This window comes from Labrus mixtus, chromosome 17 (genome assembly GCF_963584025.1).
Source record: "Labrus mixtus chromosome 17, fLabMix1.1, whole genome shotgun sequence".
NCBI classification, from domain to species: Eukaryota; Metazoa; Chordata; class Actinopteri; order Labriformes; family Labridae; genus Labrus; species Labrus mixtus.
This window is the reverse complement of record NC_083628.1, coordinates 8,606,335-8,625,957: the sequence shown is the minus strand read 5'-3', so window position 1 is coordinate 8,625,957 and position 19,623 is coordinate 8,606,335. Positions and strand designations below refer to the sequence as shown.

Genomic DNA, 19,623 nt, shown 5'->3' with positions numbered 1-19,623 from the left:
GCCAAACAAGAACTGCCTTGTTAGAAGACGTCTGTGGGTAATATGCTGCCTTGATTTAAAGCTCGTGAGGAACTTTGATTTAGTGTCACTTTGGTGCCCCATGTGGACAAAGTGGGACCGCTTATCTCTCTCCTGTACATTTGTAAGTAGTGTGCTTTAATAAAAAAACGTATCCTGCTTTCTTTAAACCGTCAAATACATCACGTAATGAGAGTCTGACACCCACACATGGCAGTGGTTTCAGGCATTAAAAATAGCTTTATAGAAAAAAATCACTTCTGTTCCTGATGGTCTTGTTTGCTTTCGTAAGTCGTAAAGAGACATCGATAGTCATTTCAGAGTTTTTCACAACCAGTTAAAAACCCTTCACACAAGTCTTTAGATATCTTTTTCGGTTTCACTTTCTTGGATGAGCTGTATGTCCACATATCACAAGAGATTGTCTCGTATTTGGTTGTTGAAATAAGAAATCTCCCTTCCATGAACAGCTCCTCGTTAATAAGTCAACTCTTGGTTAATAAATGCTTTGTCATAGTTACTTCGGCCCTGACCCTCACCCATCCCACTATGTGTTACAGTGGTTTGTTTAGCGAGGGGTTGACCCATGATGACCTCATGGTGAGCTATGCACCCTTAAGACATGCTGTGGATCTCTCGCAGGATATCCCTGCTGGAATGCAGCTCCAGATGGACCTGATGGAAAACACATTCCTCCCATTTTCTGCTCCTCTCCTCCCTCCTCCTCTTCTTCATCTTCTTCCTCCTTTGGCGTCGGTGTCTCTCCACCCACACTCCTTACTTTCTCCAATCTCTCTATGTCCCTCTCTTCCATCATGATGCAACCTCCTCTCACACCCCTTTGTTTTCCATTTCCATTTAGTGGAATGCTTGCATTCCTCAACTCACTTGGGCATGATGTTTTATTCAGGGGGGGAGGGGTGGCTGCTTTGCATAGTTAGTGGAAAGAAAAAGAAATATTCCGTAAGTCATATTGGTATTGGAGAATATCCCTCTTTGTGTGTGTTGCTGCTGTTATTTTTACAGACAAGAATTTCCCAACAGCATTGGAATTTTTGAGAAAAAGAGGAGATTAGTTTCCAGATGATCCTGCGTGTCTGTGCATGATCACGTGCATGCATATTGTGTGTGTGTGTGTGTGTGTGTGTGTGTGTGTTTATGCCAAGTGTGTGTGCAGTGTTTATCAGTGATCTGTATATGCGCCTCCATGATGGTATGCAGGAACAGGGGTAATATGTGCAACAAGTTCGGACAGGTTACCACTGCCTCCCTGCAGACACGCATCTCCACAGCTGGCCACACACGAACACACGAACACACACATCAAGACATGGCTTGTCTAAACACATATACATACTGCGAGTTGATGCTAGCTTATCTTTGAGGTTCCTTGTTAAACATTTATGTCTTCCTTGTTCTCTCACTGGAGACGCTTCTCTTGCCAATGGGTGCATTTTTGAATTTTTTAGATGTGTTTGTGTGTGTGTGTTTGTGTGTGTGCATTTCTTGTTCAGACACATCATCCTCATAGTCCACGCTTAACGGAGGTGTTGGAGAAAGATGTGAACATTTTTTTTTCCCTCCTCCGCTTCCTATAATTCAGCCTCTTCTTTCTTTTCTTCTAACTGCTCTGTCTTCACCTCTCTAATCCCTTACTCCTGTATTTTATGTTATTTTCTTTCTCTATTTTTTTTTTTCCTGCTTTCCTTCTTTCCACCAATCGCAGAGCTTGGACCAGGTTGCCTTGACCAATGCCACCAATCTGGATGGCGGCGGGGGCGGGCCCAACGGTTTGCTGGCCGGCTCAGTGGGCTCTGTGGCTGTCTGTCTTCCTTCTGAGACCTCTCTCACTGACTCGCTCCACACCTCAGCGGTGAGCTTACACAGATTGATGTGTGGACTCAGGATGCCAACATGAACAGGCTCTCTCAGACTGATAATAAAATGTGATGCTGGAGCCGTTCCCTCGGCAGATTGTTGTCAGATTACAGCAGTTTGCTGTCCCGTATTGTTGCACAGATGATAATACAGTGACTCATTCTCTTGTTGTGATTATCACTGCCCACAAACTGTCTGCTGTCTGAGTATTGCTCTTAAAAGAATCCCAGTAGAGCATGTTGCACTGCTTTTTTTTGCCTGTAAATATAATTACCTTTACAAATGACGCTCTCCAGTGCCACCTGGTGGTCGGCTGGAAAACACACCGCCCACTGTACACAACTAAAACCTCGACTAGCGGCTGTCTCTCTTCCTGAACTATATATTCACACTGTAAGCAAAAACTCTGTTCCCCTCTCCGCACCCTCACGCCTGGGTTTGTGTCACCCCTGTCTCCCCGTAGAGCGAGTGTGCGAATGACGAGGGCGGGGAGGGGGAGTACGTCAACTTGTACTCGTCCAACCAGGCCAACGGGGAGCTGTCTCTCTCCCTCAGAGTAAGTAGCTCACCGTCCGCCACAGGTTGCAAGGTCAATTCCATTTACGCAGCGCTCCATCGTTTCAGGATATGAATCAATGTGAAGTCAGGAGCCCCGTTTGACTGGCAGAGCCATTCATCTGTTGCACTCTGCAGTGCTCATTGTTTCATCTCGTGAACTGATGGCGCTGAAATGGAATGGGAATGTAGACAAAACCTGACCGAGCATGACTTCAGGTTCATGGGTTTGCCTGCAAGAGGACTTTCTGTTTCCGTGGAGAGAGGAAAAAGATGTCCGTCTGTATGTTGCTCTGACTGGTCGGCTTGTGATTGCTTGCTCTCTCTCTCTCTCTCTCTCTCTCTCTCTCTCTCTCTCTCTCTCTCTCTCTCTCTCTCTCTCTCTCTCTCTCTCTGGCTGTGCTTCAACTGTAACAAGCATTTAACCTTGTTCCGATCTAACACCTGACATGTGGCTGCTCCTTAAGGGATTCTCAATGGTTCACCGGTTTTCAATTTTCCAATAACATTCCTCGTAACAGCTTATGTGCATGTGTGACGGCATCAGTGTGTGCTTGGTTGTGTTCCTTTGGGCTCGTGTGAATTCAAGGTGTATTTGAGTCCTGTTCGGGGTGTTTAACACAAGTGAGAGTGACGGCAAAAGAGATGATATGTGATTGTGTTTGTAGTGTTACATTTGGTGCGGGTTCAGAGTGTGTGAGTTCAGCCCTCTGGTTTCTTTGGGTTTCCCTGCTCATACTTAGAGGAAAACTGCATTTTTACCAACACTAATCAGTACAATATCCTTACTGTGACATTTGTACAAAGCATCCATCCTCCCCTCCACCCAAAAGTGTAGCATGCACACTGGGGGTCCATACGATCTCATCAATATCCTGCCGCCTGTCACTGCATGGAATCACTCGCCAGTGATGGTCCGTGTAACCCGCAGCACAGATGTTGATTTTTGTTTTTCCATCCGTCGATTAGGAAACGATCACAGCTGACGATGTGCTTCAAGACCCCGCCCCTCAGATGCCAAACAGCAACAGCAAAGAGGCTTTGGACAAGGAGAGGTAAGAGTCATACAAAAAGGTCTACAGTTTGTACTGTACACTCAGTTTCAGACAACCTTAATTTATCCCAGAAGGGCAATTCAGTTTCACAGCCTAACAGGTCTTATTTAAGAATGATCAAGACAAAAGAAAGGAAACAAACAGTCACGGCAACATTCAGATAATTACATTCACATGCCAGTAACAACAGATCAGCAGATGAACATGTCTTTAAACACTAACTTTATAGTGTGTTTCTTTTGTAGTAATATATAATACTAAGGTTGTCACTATACAAAATGCTTAAAAGAACACTTTAGTCCTAGACACCTAATATTGGGTTATATCTTGTTTTAAATTGCCAAAAAATGAAAGAAAACTCCTGTCAACATCAAATCATCACATTTAGCTTAAACCAATTAACATTCTCCTTTTTTGCTTAATAATAGCCCAAACATTTCATGGATTACAAAAATATTTCTACCATTATCTTGAAACATGTCCATGATTATTGCTGTGAAATAAAAGCTTAGGAGTATCTGTGCTAAAGACATCTTCCTGTGTTTGTTTTAGGCGGCAAAAGTCGTCAGAGTCGGCCGGGAGCGATGAGGAAGACGTGGACGAGCTCTCTCTCATAGATCACAAGGAGATCATGAGCAGGATAACACTAAAACAAGAAGTAAGACCAACAGCAGAGCTGCTGCTGTGGCTGCATGCTTTCTGTTTTTAGGAATCTGCTGTGATAGAAGCATGCAGCCCCTGCATACAAAGCACATTCTATCCTGTTAGTGCAGCGCTGGCTAAAGGTCACTGTGAGTCACTCTAATATAAAACCCTGATCCTGAGATCCTCCATTGATAGTCAATGCTTCCCTCTGCTGTGAACTCATTGAAACTGCAGTGCTAGGAATCGACAAACCACCCTTCTCCTCCTCCTCCTCCTACGCCTCTTCCTCCTCCTCCTCCTCCTCCTCCTTTGTCCTGTGTGGTGCAGTCTGATAGACAGATGTGTAGAAATGTTGCTCGCCAGTCTGCAAGGTTAGGGCCAGTGGGACAGCAGTGATTTACAGATGAGATGTGGAGGGATCAGAAGTGGAAAGGAGGGAAGATTCATAGCCTGTGAGGACATTTTTAGAGCTGTTGCAGGAGACATATTGCAGTGGTGAGGCTTTTATCATACACAAGTCTGACTTTTTCTTCGTCATCAGAGGAGCTGGTGCAGGACGGGGAGAGGTGGGGGCCTTTTAAGAGGAAGTGTGGGGGGGGGAGGGGGGGGGAGTGAGAAAAGAAAAAAAAATACAGGCAGAAGAAGAGAAAGGGGCTGCTACATTTTGGGCTAGACTGCATCACTACCCATCAACTCTCACCACTCTCTTTTCCTCTCCTGTTTTCACTCCATTTCATCTTTCATCTTTTCCTCTTCTTTAATTCTTTGCTCATTTTTTTTTTTTCCAGAATGATGACGGCCCTGACGTCCGTGCTGGATCAGGAGATATTCTATTAGTGCACGCTACAGAAACAGACCGCAAAGGTACAGTACAGCACACATTAAGGCTGGAGTATACAGGGCAGTATGTTAGTGTGCTTCAGGGTCACTGGTGCAGCTTTGTTTTGTTTTCATAGCGTAAGAGCCATTGGGCATTCAAAGATCTTTTTATTTTCAGTAATTTGACGAGTCTGAGAAGCATTTTAAAACAGCCTCAGTCTCACTCTCTCTCTCTCTCTGGTTCTCTTATTTGCGATGTGTCAGTCTGGATATGTAACCTTCACATTTTAATAGATGTGTTTTTGGCTTAATTAGGTTCTTTGATACACTTCCACTCAAATATGTTTTTTTTTTTATTCTCCTCTGTTTTTCCTTGACAGATCTCGTTTTGTACTGTGAAGCCTTTCTGACTACATATAGGACTTTTATAACCCCCGAGGACCTCATTAAGAAGCTACACTACAGATATCCTTTTCAGATCACTCAACATGTCACTGGGAGCTTAAACATCTGCTGACTGAAGGCTGTTATTAAAATCCTCATTTACCAAGGAAAGACCCCTTTATCTGTTTTTGCTTTGATTCAGCTCTTTCAAAGACTTAAAGCTTCAAAACAAAATGTATTTCTCTCCAGATGGATACTTAACTTATTCTTAAAGTGTTTGGATTTTTATGATTGTGTGCAGTGCTTAATGGCACCTCAAGGGAGCAATTTACCAAGAACGTTTCCCTCCAAGATATTTCCATAGATGTTGTCTTAACAGCTGGCTTTACAGTAGCAAACTTCAGTTCTATGTTGTTACTGGTTTAACCATGTAGGGCTAGTGAAGCCTCACAAAGCAAGCTGCTAGCATAGCTGTAGTCCTGCTACTCCAGGTTGAAGTCATGGCAGAGATGCTGTGTAATGATGTGTGTTTTCAGTGCTGAGGCTAAAGCGAGATCTATTACAAGCTTATTTTTAGGCTATGAAATTGTTCCCTAAATTAAAATCTATTTTAAACCAGAAGTTCTGAAAATAGTTTATTTTTTTAGATTACTATATTGTTTAAACTTTAGAAGAATAGTACACTGTTGGTTAAATGCTAACTAATTGTTGAATTCATTTGAACAACCACATTTGAGCTGCAGTACTTCAAAAAACATATTCTGACACATCTCATCTTGTCACTAGATGAAACATCACTCATGTCCAATGTGTAGAGTTTAGCATGTTTTATTTTGAAACCGCATATAGTGGGTTTTTTTTGTCCTTGACCACTGAGCACATACACCAGGTTCTGCCACAGTCCAGACACCTTCAAGAAGCGAGTCAGCAAGAACACGTTCTTTGTGCTGGTCCGAGTGGTGGATGAGCTGTGGTGAGTACGACTACGTTGTTTTGGTTCTTAATCTGGGAAAGAACTGCTTCAGAGGGCGTAGTGAACCTCCTCGGGAAACGTGGTATTATAAATAAACAAATGTATGAATTAGTAGAAGACTGTGAAGAGAAAATCAGGCTCATCAGAAAACAATGAATCAAAGTATGTGTATGTTTTTATAACATAGAAGTTACCACTGCTTTCAGTATGCTTTTGTCTTGAAAGTATGTAAGCTATATTTTGACAATCGACATACTGTTTGCAAACACTTCTCAAAATGCTGATAAAGATCCCCCACAGGGTCAAGATTATTAAGAAGATGGGGGGCAATTAAAAAAACCTTCTTTGTATTATTTCTTAATGTCTATAAATATTCTTCAAAGACATAAACAACTAGTGTGATGCACATAGACATCACTTTAAAGGGTCATGAGACAAACATTTTAGGGAGTACTATGGAGTAGCTCTCACTTTGATTCATCCGTCTCTTTAATGCACATTATATAAAAGATCAATTAAAAATACTGTTTTTCTCGACCTTCCTCCTGTTAAATCTGAATTATTTCCCTCCTGTGTGGTGCAGTTTGGTGGAGCTGACGGACGACATCTTGAAGCAGCTGATGGACCTGGTGTTCACGCTGGTGTGCAACGGCGAGCTCAGCCTCGCCCGTGTGCTCCGCAAGAACATCCTGGACAAGGTGGAGCAGAAGAAGCTGCTACGATACACTAACTCCCTCAAGCCGCTCGCTGCCCGAGGGGTCTCTGCAAGGTACTGAGGGCGGGGGGTTCACTTCTCTTATTCTTATGGCTTAATACCTTTAAGGCTAACCAACAGTGTTTTGTTTTGTCTGGTAGACTGACTCTCAGAAAACTACAACACCACTTAAGATTCCTTTAACTCATATTCAGATATTCTTATTATTCTCCAAGCTAATGTTTGCTCGTGTTTCCAGCCTCTAGCCTCTATCAGGGCAGAGTACCTGAGGTAGTTGTTTCATAATGTACTTTTAATTAGCTATGTGACTTTGCAACTTCCTAAATTATTAACTGCCAACACTTCAAATGCTTTTAAAAATGCAAAACTCAGACACAGAAACTAAAGGATATGTTAGAATAATAAAGTAAAACAAAGTTTGAGGCCTAACAAAGAAGATAGTTTGTTGTGGTGAAGGAGACCTGCACCAAAATGACAGATCAATGAGTGCTCCTTATTTTTTCTACTAGCGTCTTCCACCTGAGTATACAACCATTGCATCAGTTGAAAACGTATTGCTTGGTAAACAGTCTGACACAGATTGAGACAATTGAGTGTATATCTGCATATATCAATATGCAGGGCTCTGACTGGTGGAGCCATGTGATTACATCACGCCCCTTCTGCTGACCACAGCACTTATTTCACTTATTCATAAAATGGCAAAGATCCTTCAGGTCGGGACAGTCCACAGGCAGAACAGATTCTTGTGTTGGTCTGAAGCAGACACTCACTCTTACTCGTGTTTTAGTCTTTGATAAGTTTGCCCTGAACGCTCCTTCTCAAATAACTAATGAAAAAAAAACGAACACTTGGACATAAATCAGCGTGACTATATCTATCATGGCAGAATCTGGATTTGAGAAAAATGTATCCAACCTGCTGTTTTAAAAGTTTGCCCCATATCCCATCTGTTCCCATGGAGAAGACGGCTTTATGACCTATATTGCAGCCTGTCAGCAGGGGGAGCTCTAAATGTTTTGGCTCCACTCTCAGGAGGCTGTTGAATATTTATATACAGTTCATGATTGAGACAAAGATGTAATATGACCCGCCTTTCACTACAAAGTAGCACATTTTGCACTTTTATGCTTCACCTTTTTAGAAATAGTCCTGAAATGTATTTAAGAAATAGACTCCTTGCAGCACAATGAACTACAATGAAAGAAACAGTCCTCTCCTTTATTAGTATCCTGTAGGTGCAGCTAACCTTCAAAGTCAAACTTTAGATTGAAGACATCACCTAATAGTTTATGTCTCCCTAACAGGCCGGGAACCCTGCATGACTTCCGCAGTCACGAGATTGCAGATCAGCTCACTCTCCTTGACGCTGAGCTCTTCTATAAAATTGAGGTACAGCAGTTGCTTTGTGTTAATCCTCCCGGCATTTGCCCACATCGATTTGTGTGTTTCCACTCTGAACTCCATTTGTTTATTCCTCCTTTTCCACTCAGATTCCTGAGGTGCTGCTTTGGGCAAAGGAGCAGAATGAGGAGAAGAGTCCGAACCTGACTCAGTTCACAGAGCACTTTAACAACATGAGCTATTGGTAAGACCCCAAACCAAGTCTATCCCCTCATTTGTCTATTATTGATATTCCTGAATTCCCCCTTAAAGCATCTTTCCCTCAATGTTGTTACGCCTCATTTATATATTCCTCCTTCACCTGCAGGGTCCGTTCTTTAATAATCCAGCAGGAGAAAGCTCAAGACAGAGAGAAGCTGCTTCTCAAGTTCATCAAGATAATGAAGGTCAGTGACATTAAATATCCACTTCAGGCTGTTATTTCCCGACCTGTGAACCAGACAACTGTGTGAGCACATGCTTGTTTATTACTCTGGAAAGTATGAGCTGTCCCCCTGAAGTTCAGACAGATTTTTTTTATCAGGCCATAATCACGTCGGGCAGTTCACAGGTGTTATCTACTATGGGGCGAGTTAAAAGAGCATGGGTCATTAACGGCTGCTGTTGAAGAGGAACCAACTAAATCCATTTTTAGGTCTAAGGTTTTTAAGAGTTCTTTGGGCGTCTCGTAAAGATGCACAAGTTATGTAAGCGTCTGTTGCAGATGGTGTTTACATTTTTATGTGTTAAGTGATTTATTTATTTTTTAACTGATCAAGCACTTCGAACAGGTTGCTGATTTAAAAACAAGAAATTGCATTCATCATTTTTGGGTGCCCAGGACAGACAGTATATTTGTTGCCATGGTATCGAAACAGTTAGCGATATTGTTGAAATGTTTACAGGTTTTGTGTCAAAGCTTAAAATGTTGGTGTGGTGACAGCTAGTCTGTCAGCCTAGAGGTCTGCCTCTATATCACATGTTTCTCTGCTCTTTGGGCCAATGGTAACACCACCACCCCACCCCACCCCCGAAATATAAAAAAATAAACAGAGAGGTTCTGATCTTGTTGAAGTTTGCTGGGGATGTATTTTCTCTCATGTTTTTATGCTATAACATTTCTTATTTCTTTTTACAGCACTTAAGAAAGTTGAATAATTTCAACTCCTACCTGGCTATTTTGTCTGCCCTTGACTCCGCCCCCATCAGGAGACTGGAGTGGCAGAAACAAACCTCAGAGGTGAGAGGATCATTTGGTTATGATGGGAGGAGTTACATACTGTTCATACATACCATCATGTTCATAACAGAGAAGATCTCAGTTCATTAGACGGTGTAGCTATAAAGATCTACTATAGGGAAGTATTCTCAACATGTTTGTCACTTTTCCTCTTACACTTTGTCATTCTTCTTCTCTCAGGGATTAGAGGAGTATTGCACATTGATTGACAGCTCCTCCTCCTTCAGAGCGTACAGAGCGGCTCTGGCTGAAGTGGAGCCTCCGTGCATCCCGTACCTGTAAGTGCATTCACGTTTAACATGCATGTTTGTGATTTTTACTCCACACATTGTAAACGCTCATCTTGACCTGACTCCTTCTCCTCCTCCTTCCAGCGGTCTCATCCTCCAGGACTTGACCTTCGTCCATCTGGGAAACCCTGACCTCATCGACGGGAAGGTTAACTTCTCCAAACGCTGGCAGCAGTTCAACATCCTGGACAGCATGCGGCGCTTCCAGCAAGTGTAAGTCCACTGGGATGAATCTACACTATGATAAACTTCACATATTACTAGAGTGCTTTGTAAACATCCCTCACAGTAATGAATAAATGTCAGCTTTTGTTTGCTCTGGCAGGAAGTGGAATGTATTTCTACTTTGTTTTTCATTAAACTTTAATCATAAAGCAGCTCTACGATCTCCACATGGGCTGTTTTGTTTTCTCACTAATGAATCACTGCAGTAATCACACCTCCTCCTCCTCCTCCTCTCATCTCAGGCATTACGAGCTGAAGCGCAACGACGACATCGTCTGCTTCTTCAATGATTTCAGCGATCACCTGGCGGAGGAGGCGCTGTGGGAGCTGTCGCTGAAGATCAAGCCCAGGAACATCACCCGGCGCAAGACAGACCGCGAGGAGAAGACCTAGGACTCCCTCCCCCCCCCCACCCCCGCTTGACTGAGACTGACCTCCAACTGTGCTTCATGACACTAACTCCACTTTACTACAGACTGAGAGAAAGACGAATGGAAGCTTTCCGCTAGAGCTAACGGGAGACTCGAACTACAGACAAGTGAAGCGTGGCCGAGGTTTACAAAGAGCGCTGCTGCTCCGGGAAATTTTCATTGGGATCACTGTGGCTCTGGCAGGGGAGAGATGGAGTGGTGGAACAAGAGGAAGCCCGGTGCCAAGGAGAAGAAGAATCACACAGAGCGGACAGGGAGACACTACAGAAATAACCAAAGTCTGCTCCCTGGGCTCTCTGTTTTAGAGTGGAGCTGTTGCGTGTGAGTGAGATTGAGCTGAATGGTCCATTACCCTCAGAGTTGCTCCTTCCTTTTATGTATGTGCCATTTGTTGGTCATCTTCTGAAACCCCCCTCGAGTTTCCCCTCAAACAGCAGAACATGGACGTGCCCTGAACTATGACTCGCAAGCTGCAGACACAACACTCTGCTGAGGGATCACAAGAGGGGGTTTGAACTTACAAAGAGGATGACCGTTAGAGACTGAGTTTGTTTTAAGACATTTTTTTTTTTCTGTGTAAGAATCATGTATGGTTATGAAATGTATTATATACAGTGCTCCTTTTGTTCTCGAAAAGGATGTTAATGCTTATGAGAAGAGCTAAGCTTCTCCCAAAGTGCCATACATATGTGCACTCAAAAAAAAGCAAAGCAAAAAAAAAAAAAAGACAAAAAGATGAATTACTAAAGATGCTGTGATCTATGTATGTCATACTGAATCATCGTGTGCCGTGTTCAGGTGTAGAGAACCATCAGGCAGTCACAATCATGTCCCCGTCACGTCGCCGTGTGAGAGCGTGTTTGTGAAGTGCGACCGAAGTCCTCAGAGGCTCGAGTGTTTGTCATTCCAAAAAATGTGCTGTAGAAAATCATTTGAATTCCTTTTTTTTTGGGGGAGATAAAAACCAACACATCACACTGTGCTATCAAACACCAATAAAACAAACAGCTCTGTTTCTATACACACTGTTTGGCTCAGAAGCTTCATTTGGATTTCAAAACTCAAAACGAGACTTTCAAACTTTTTCATAGAAGTTCCATTTATTGTTGGACAGATTGGTCAGTGGAAAATGAACTTAAAAAAAATTAAGGCATGTATTCAACTGTAAATGATTCAAAGGAAGCACTCAATTTGTCCGACACTGCTGAAACGTGGTTTAAATAAGTTAAAAACAAAACACCGAAAGCGACAAAGCTACAACAGATGAGTCTTTGTGATCTTTTCATTTAAAGCCAGTATAAATATAAGGTGCAAAGCGTGACTGACATTAAAAGTTTAAATAATGCTCCATCCCTCTAACGCATTTCCATCTGTTTCAGTAACGGCATCTGACGACAAGTCAAAACTGAAAAAAATCGAAGACTATCATGGAAGACTGTTACAGGTTCTCGATAAAATTACTGGTTGTGCACCAATAAAAACTGTAAAATGAAGAGGTTGCAGCACTGAGAGCCATCCCGCACAAATTTGCAGCAACGACCTCAGCTCAAAAGATCATATTCACAGCCTGAACACATCCAGCAAAGTCTTCTCTCTCAGTGGGGTCGACAACTGGGCTCCAGCAGGACTCTTTTCCCTCCAGGAGGGTTAGCTGCTCCGATCTGCAGGTCGCCCTGCTCGGAAATGGCGCGCTTGAAGCCCCTCACGTGACTGTTAATGGATCCCCGCTGCCATTTACAGATGTCGCCGTTCAGTATGTCTTGAATGTGCTGGACGATGAGGTTAATGGCAACTAGTAAGAGACAAGAGATTTGTCAAAATTCATGCTGGAGTAATTAGCAGGTATGCAGCTTTACTGAAACGGGATTGAAACGTACCCATATTGTCAACTCCCCTCGGAATGATGACGTCGGCATACTTCTTCGTCTGAAAGGGAAAATGTCTTTAGAAATAAAGTAAAGTAGCATTTAACAAAGGTTGTCACATTTTTCGAAACTTCAATACCGCCTGTTTCAACATGATTAAAACTTTTTAGCTTTCAGCTTTAAAACAAACTTTAGATCTTCAGTGAGGTTTTAATCAAAAGCTGCAGTGAGCCAACGAGAGAGAGAGTACTGTCTCATTTGCAAAACATGTTGGCAATGCTTAGACATGTTGAAGCAATAGAGACAGTGTGCAGGTTAAAAACGAGAAATTACCCAATATTGGGTGCTAAGGACTTCCATTTGTGTTGCCATGGTATGAAGACAGATATGGATATTGTTTGTTCTTTACTAGAATTGTATCGTAGCTTATAATTCAGGTATACTGACAACCCTAGTACTCAATCCTGTCTGCTAAAAGTTTGTTGACACTAGAAAAAAAAAAGCCAAAAATCATTATTGTCATACTTACAGGCAAACAAAACTCCTCAAAAGCAGGCTTTACAAACGTCGTATACTGAGTGAGAATCTGCTCCAGGTCTCTACCTCTGTTCATATCTCGCAGAACTGAAAGGAAAATCAAGGTCAAATGATCCTATAGTGTGGTAACTTTTGGAATATACTGTGTGTGAAAAAGACATTAATACCTCTGCGAGACAGTCTGACGTCTGAATCCGTGTCCACGAACAGCTTCATGTGAAACATATCCCGCACCTGCTGCATGTAGAAGACCAGGATCCCCTCGAAGAGGACCACATCAGCTGGGTAAACTGTGATCCGGTCCTCCAACCTTGAGAAAATATGCAAAGTTTTCAGTAAAAAAAAAAACGATGATGCGAAAAGCTTAAAAAAAAAAAAAAACCCCACCAAGGTTCAGCATTCGGCTTCCTCCTACCTGGAATGGGTGACGAAATCATACGTTGGAACTTCAACCACCTGTCCCTCCACGATGTCCTTCAAGGTTTTGTACATTAACTCATTGTCAAACGCCTCTGCAAAACAAGACACAAACAAATTTACTAGTGATTTTAAAACTGTATTTCTCCACATACTGAGAGCTAAATAGATGTTTAATACAGTCTGCTCAGAACCAGCTCTTTTTTTTAAGTAAGTTTTTACTTGTTTTGGTCACTGCAGCTTAAAAGGCAGAATTGCAGGTTCATTTCTGAAATATGTGAAACTTTGTACATACCACCAACTATTCAAACAAAAACGCTTTCATATTCATATATATTACTTAAACATCAGCGCCCCTTTATCAGGAAGTTTCCTTTGGACAGAGAAAGGACCATGTGTGCATCATATATGGACTGTACCTACCCGGGTGATCAAAGTTGTACTGGCCCTTCAACGCTTTCATCTTTTGCTCTGGAGTCAGGACTCTGTAGAAGCTGTCCTGGCTTATAATAGCCACCTGCCTCTGGCGATGGTCCACCTTGTTCTGGCCCAGGAGCTCCATGATCTTGGCGCAAACTGTTGACTGTAGAAAGAAAACTCCTGTCACTAAAAACTACTGATTCACAAGACCAGGATGTGTTTTTTTTAAGGTTAACTAACGTGTGCGAAAATGAAAGGCATTTTGTGTTAGTTTGTTAAGTCTGGACGTTGTGATTGAGTGTGAAATAAATAATGTCAGTGACCTTAACTAGTGCTGATCAGCTGACTGCTGCTCTTTGCATAGCGAGAGAATTAATCATTACAGCTGCTAGTTGTTTGGCGCTGAAAGGTAGATATAGTGTAAGGAATTGTAGTAAAATCAATAGAGAATACATTCAATGTTTTACCTGGTTTACTAATAAATAAGTAAGTGAGTAAGTGGGCGTGCCTGCTACTTTGACAGCTTGATCAATTCTAGTGTTAGCAACATAAGCTAAGCTACGCCGGATACTTACTACGTTCTCGGGTGATTCTGTCTTAAAAAACACGTACTGACCTTGCCGCTGGCCGTTCCTCCACTGACCCCTATAAGAAAAGGTCGATGTCGGGGCCTTTCTGCCTCTTCTTGGGCTCCGAGAGCATCCATCGCCAGTCCCACAATTTTGGAGAGACTGCGGAGTTTCTTGAAAGCTGGGCTGTTAGCTTCGCTGTCTTTAGCAACAACATGCTGTTCTCGCGATAACAACTCAATTCGCGTGAAGCGTTTAATAACAAAGAATACAATAACACAATTAATTAGCCTAATTGTAATCATTAATAACTTAATAGTAACAATAATAAATATCAATAACATTCTTAAAAGACTAATAATCAGATAATATATTAAAAAAAATATATATAATAAACACATTAGAGAAAATAGTGTAATTCCTTGTTTTGGTGTATGTGTGTTCTGTATGGGTGTGTTTAAATTTGTTTTTTGTGTGTTTAGATTGGTGTGTGTGTGTGTGTGTGTGTGTGTGTGTAAATATATTCAGGGCATCAAAATTATTACAAAAGACTTAATTTATTGTCAAACTAAAAAGTAACTTTCCATTATATACAGTATAAAGACAGCGTTATTGTTTCTCTTTGTCATTGTCTTTTTTATCTGTGTCTTCACCAAGTTGAGAATTTTCTTTGATCGATTCATCCAGTACTATCTCCAAAGCAGCACTTCCTTCAACCCTCTTCACTGTCTCTCCTTTGGCAGCGAGGATCTCCTCAATGTTTCTGGAAAAAAATTCAGCAACGAAGAACATGAGTCATTAAAAAAAATATATTACACAATTATTGGTAAGTCAAAGATGTCTCTCTTGCTTCAATGTGTGAAATTTGCTTGCTCAAATCCGCAGTGTTATATGATGCATCTTAACATTATCAGAAACTTGCATCAATGCCTGAACAAGAATTTGGAAGTGTGCAAGCGCATACACGTCTCAAATCCTAGCTGCTGTTTTGAACAATGGAATGGGATTTGTTTTTACAGTCAAGGATACTGACAATGTTATCAATCTCAGGCAACACTTCTAGAGCTACACCATAGACTGTTATTGAGTCACACTAAGACCAACATATCACTATCTGCATTTACTTTCTGTCTTTCAAAAAGAAAATTGTAAAACAGAAATTACAGCACGTTTCAGGATATATATAGAAACAGCTGCCATTACACAATTTGTCCACCAGAGTTCACTAAGAAGTCCATTTAAAAATGTCCCACATGGTACCAAAAATATATTGGTATCATGTAAGGAGGAGGTAAACGTTATTCTATGTTCTGTGATTTGGTTGTGGTTGTGTATATAAGCATCACTAACCTCTTGCCTTCCAGGTCAGAGAACCATTTGAGGTTGTCAGCGATGATGTGGTGATTTTCACATCCTGGACATGTCACTATGACAACTCCTTTGTGGTAAGCTTGTTTGGATATTTTCTTCGAGGACCTCGTGGAGCAAACCTGAAAAAAAAAAAATTCAGTTAGTCGGGGTTTAAAGGGCGTTTAAGGGCGTACTCACACTCGCCTGGATCACCATCAACTCCAACGCCTGCAGATTATACAAAAACAAAGCACTGAAACTGGCCCATAGACTTCCATTCTACATCAACAACCACTACATCCATTCCATATCTGGCATACAAACCATTACACAAAGACACCAAGCAATAGCCCTCAAGTATCTATCATCTGCCAGAAACAACCCCGCCCTCCGGAAAACCATCATGGAAGCACAACAAACAGTCAACACCCCCCCCCCCCCCCCGTGTCATTTATCCTGCAACTGACCAAAGAAACCCCAGCAGCTCGAACCTCCATAACCCAGTAGTTTCCTCCCAGCCGATGCTGCCTGAACATGTCACACATCATGCATCGTGCCTAACACTGGACCCAACATTAACATTTAAAAAACACATCAAACAGAATGCATGTTTTATATGTTATATATATGCATGTCCTCCTCCTTTTGAAGGACTTTATGAAGCTGCCAGTGGGATCGGCACCAGGGGCCACAGCCCGAGGAGACTGTGAGGTCCCACACAGACGCACTACATTCAAACTGTTCTGTCAGTCAAAGGAACTAAATGTTGGAATATTCTCCCACTCACAATAAAGAGACTCACAAACATGTGCAACCTTCAAAACACACCTCAAACAGTGGATAAAAGAAAACCAAGTCTGTGACCACCTTTAACCTTTAACCTCTATTATTGTCTTGTGTCACTCGTGCCTTTGTATTTCTATTTCTATTTCTTTGTTACCCGCCTAGAGACAACAGATGGAAACTAGCACTTCTGCTATAATCTGGCATTTTTACAGCTGTAATTGTTACAGCTGTTCATTAATATGCACTAACAAATAAATAAATAAAAATGCACACACCCAGACAAATTGACAATTGATAATTTTGGTGCCTTGGTCTGCATGTGTCCTGTAAACCTTCAGTCCTCTGCCTCCTCAGCTGACATAACTGAACCCCCCCCCCACCCCCCCTATGGATAGAAAAGCCCTGAACTATCCCACCAGGATCCTGATGATTTAGTCTCTTAGTCTCACACTGGGCACTTCAGAACATTTATTTTCAGAGCAAAGGGATGCTGGTACCTCGCAGGTGTAAACCAGTTGATAATGGGTTGACTGAACTTTTCCGATGGCGTCCTTTCGGACACTTGGTGAAGCTGAGAATCCTCTTGCACTGCCACGACACGTTTCGTACCTCTCAGCTGGTAACAACATGTGGACACTGCGCCGGTCCAGAGAGGGGAACAGTCCCGTGGCCGGAGGTCCGAGGGCACCACAGTGAAACGCGGCACAGGGTCTCAGCTGTGTTAAAAGACGAGGGTAACACCGAAACGACCGACTGACGGGGAACATCTTCCTGGACGAGTCTGACAGACGTTAGGGACAAAAAACATTTATGCAAAATCAACTGACAGGACATAAACAGCAATGGACGTTTCGTCAGCGTGAGGTGTGTCGCGGTCTTATGACGTCAGAGCGAACGTAATTTCACAGTAAGGCAAGGCAAGTTTATTTATAGAGCACATTTCAAGGCAATTCAAAGTGCTTCACACAAGACAAAAGCATCATGACAGAGGAAAGAAAAGAAACATTAAAATAGAACATTAAAAAAAAGAAGAAAGAAATCACTGGAATTATTAAATCTGAACATATGTTCAAATAAAAATAATTCAAATGAAATAAATAAAGTAAAAATATAAAAAAGAGTTAAAAGTTACAGTGCAGAGTTAAAATTTAAAATCTTATTAAAGCTGTTTAATGAAAGGCTGTAGCTGTAAACAGGTGTGTCTTCAACCTGGATTTAAAAGAGCTGAGAGTTTCAGCAGACCTGCAGTTTTCTGGGAGTTTGTTCCAGATATAAGGAGCATAGAAACTGAACGCTGCTTCTCCATGTTTTGGTTCTGACTCTGGGGACACAGAGCAGACCTGTCCCAGACGACCTGAGCGGTCTGGATGGTTCATAATTAATCAGGAGGTCACTAATGTATTTTGGCCCTGAATCTTTAAGCGCTTTATAAACCAGCAGCAGGATTTTAAAGTCTATTCTCTGACAGACTGGGAGCCAAGTGTACGGACCTCAGAACTGGACTGATGTGATCCATTTTCTTGGTTTTTGTGAGGACTCTAGCAGCAGCGTTCTGGATCAGCTGCAGTTGTCTGACTGATGTTTCAGGCAGACCTGTGAAGACACTGTTACAGTAATCAAGACGACCGAAGATAAAAGCATGGACATGTTTTTCCAGGTCCTGCTGGGACATCAGTCCTCTGATTCTTGATATGTTCTTCAGGTAATAGTAGGCTGACTTTGTAATTGTCTTAATGTGGCTTTTCAAATTGATCCAGATTTCTTGCCTGGTCTGTGGTTTTCAGTCTTACTGACTGAAGCTGATTGCTGACTCTTAGTCGTTCCTCCTCCTTTGCTCCAAAACCAACAACCTCAGTTTTGTCTTTGTTTAGCTGGAGAAAATTAAACTTAAAAATAAAATGATCCATCCTGTGATCTGTTTGCATACGTGCAGCGTTTTGCTAATGCAGCATTAATAAAATGGTTAGAAACATGTCAGTTGTGGAAAATTGGACGGGTACCATTTTAAAATACCTATGAGTATTTTCATTTTATGCAACTTCCATTCAATAATAGTTATATTTATTCCTCATTAATCTTACAGCAGTTTTTTTTAAATGCTAATATACTGTCACAAATACAATACTAAGCAATTTTCTTGGTTTATCTAAAAATGTTGGCCATTATAAAATATGGTCAGAATGGCCTGGACCTTCTACAAATTTAAATCACTGCTTACATGTATAAAATGATGAGCCAATTAATTAAACTTAAGGAAAAATAAATTGTATACCAGCCTCTTAGTGGCAGTGTAAGGGTAAACAAACAAAAACGAAAAAGACATCTTAACAAGCTACAGGCAGTGCTATTTCTTTTTTTTTTTTTTTTTTACATATAACCAAATAAGCAGTATTCGTCTGTTGTAGGCATTATTGTATTTGCATTGTATTATTGAAGGGCTAATGGAAGGGTTGATGTATTTGTTGATGGACTGAAATATTTGTATGCTCATATAATACTATGAATATTGTATTTCAAAACCAACAGCAGATGACAAAAATACTTTGATATCAGCTCTTAGATTTAGATCTATCCACAGGCTGGAGTTGAAATTGGACCGCCGCTTGGAAGTCTACAGCTTCCATACATGGGGCGTACGCACTAACCACTGCGCCACCAGCGCCCCAAATGCTAGTATTTATGACACTGCTGCTAGACTATCTGATTTTGTGCACATTTTGGTTTTCACATCAAGCATTCATAACTTTTTTTTAAAGACCTTACTTATTTAGTAAGAACAGTCATCTCTGGAAGTTTACATTGTTTTAAATGCATCTTTTCATAAATAGGTCAATAATGTTGAAATGAAGATGATCACATTTACAACAATACTTTTTTGTCATGAAGATGAGACTGTTTTGTGCATTGTACACCGTATTCTGGATATTATTATTCTGAAATGTTTTTAAAAGCTTTACAGATGTCAAGAGGCTACTATTATGTTGTGTCTGAAGTGATTACATCAAGGTTTATTGTAATGTATTGATAATTGTAGCAAAAGGCTATTTGCCATTCCTCACGCGTAAACA

At 41.5% G+C, this 19,623-nt stretch overlaps 3 protein-coding genes across 11 annotated transcripts in view; 1 reads left to right on the top strand and 2 right to left on the bottom strand.

Moving 5' to 3' along the window:
• Positions 1-11,345, top strand: part of rapgef1b (Rap guanine nucleotide exchange factor (GEF) 1b) — a 49,395-nt gene extending 38,050 nt beyond the window's left edge. For 5 of the 9 annotated variants that reach the window (XM_061061907.1, XM_061061903.1, XM_061061906.1 and 2 more), the window contains 15 exons: positions 1,745-1,891; positions 2,360-2,452; positions 3,421-3,506; positions 4,059-4,164; positions 4,940-5,015; positions 5,351-5,438; positions 6,238-6,327; positions 6,911-7,096; positions 8,350-8,434; positions 8,536-8,630; positions 8,754-8,832; positions 9,564-9,665; positions 9,846-9,943; positions 10,040-10,168; positions 10,423-11,345. In XM_061061907.1, the coding sequence (XP_060917890.1) occupies positions 1,745-1,891; positions 2,360-2,452; positions 3,421-3,506; positions 4,059-4,164; positions 4,940-5,015; positions 5,351-5,438; positions 6,238-6,327; positions 6,911-7,096; positions 8,350-8,434; positions 8,536-8,630; positions 8,754-8,832; positions 9,564-9,665; positions 9,846-9,943; positions 10,040-10,168; positions 10,423-10,573 (1,611 nt within the window). In that variant the 3' untranslated portion in view covers positions 10,574-11,345. The remainder of the gene's footprint in view (positions 1-1,744; positions 1,892-2,359; positions 2,453-3,420; positions 3,507-4,058; positions 4,165-4,939; positions 5,016-5,350; positions 5,439-6,237; positions 6,328-6,910; positions 7,097-8,349; positions 8,435-8,535; positions 8,631-8,753; positions 8,833-9,563; positions 9,666-9,845; positions 9,944-10,039; positions 10,169-10,422) is intronic. The other 4 variants (XM_061061912.1, XM_061061909.1, XM_061061911.1 and 1 more) reach the window with 2 other exon arrangements.
• A 345-nt stretch (positions 11,346-11,690) lies between these two features.
• uck1 (uridine-cytidine kinase 1) lies at positions 11,691-14,624 on the bottom strand. The gene is made up of 7 exons (XM_061061913.1): positions 14,467-14,624; positions 13,854-14,013; positions 13,429-13,525; positions 13,181-13,323; positions 13,006-13,100; positions 12,489-12,537; positions 11,691-12,403 (listed from the first exon to the last, which is right to left on the bottom strand). The coding sequence occupies exons 1-7, from the start codon at positions 14,554-14,556 to the stop codon at positions 12,207-12,209; spliced, it is 831 nt and encodes a 276-aa protein (XP_060917896.1). The 5' UTR covers positions 14,557-14,624; the 3' UTR covers positions 11,691-12,206.
• Positions 14,625-14,959: 335 nt separating this feature from the next.
• dnlz (DNL-type zinc finger) lies at positions 14,960-17,351 on the bottom strand. Its single transcript, XM_061061901.1, has 3 exons — positions 17,053-17,351; positions 15,770-15,909; positions 14,960-15,182 (listed from the first exon to the last, which is right to left on the bottom strand). Exons 1-3 carry the CDS (start codon positions 17,320-17,322, stop codon positions 15,029-15,031), a joined length of 564 nt encoding a protein of 187 aa, XP_060917884.1. The 5' UTR covers positions 17,323-17,351; the 3' UTR covers positions 14,960-15,028.
• Positions 17,352-19,623: the final 2,272 nt, after the last annotated feature.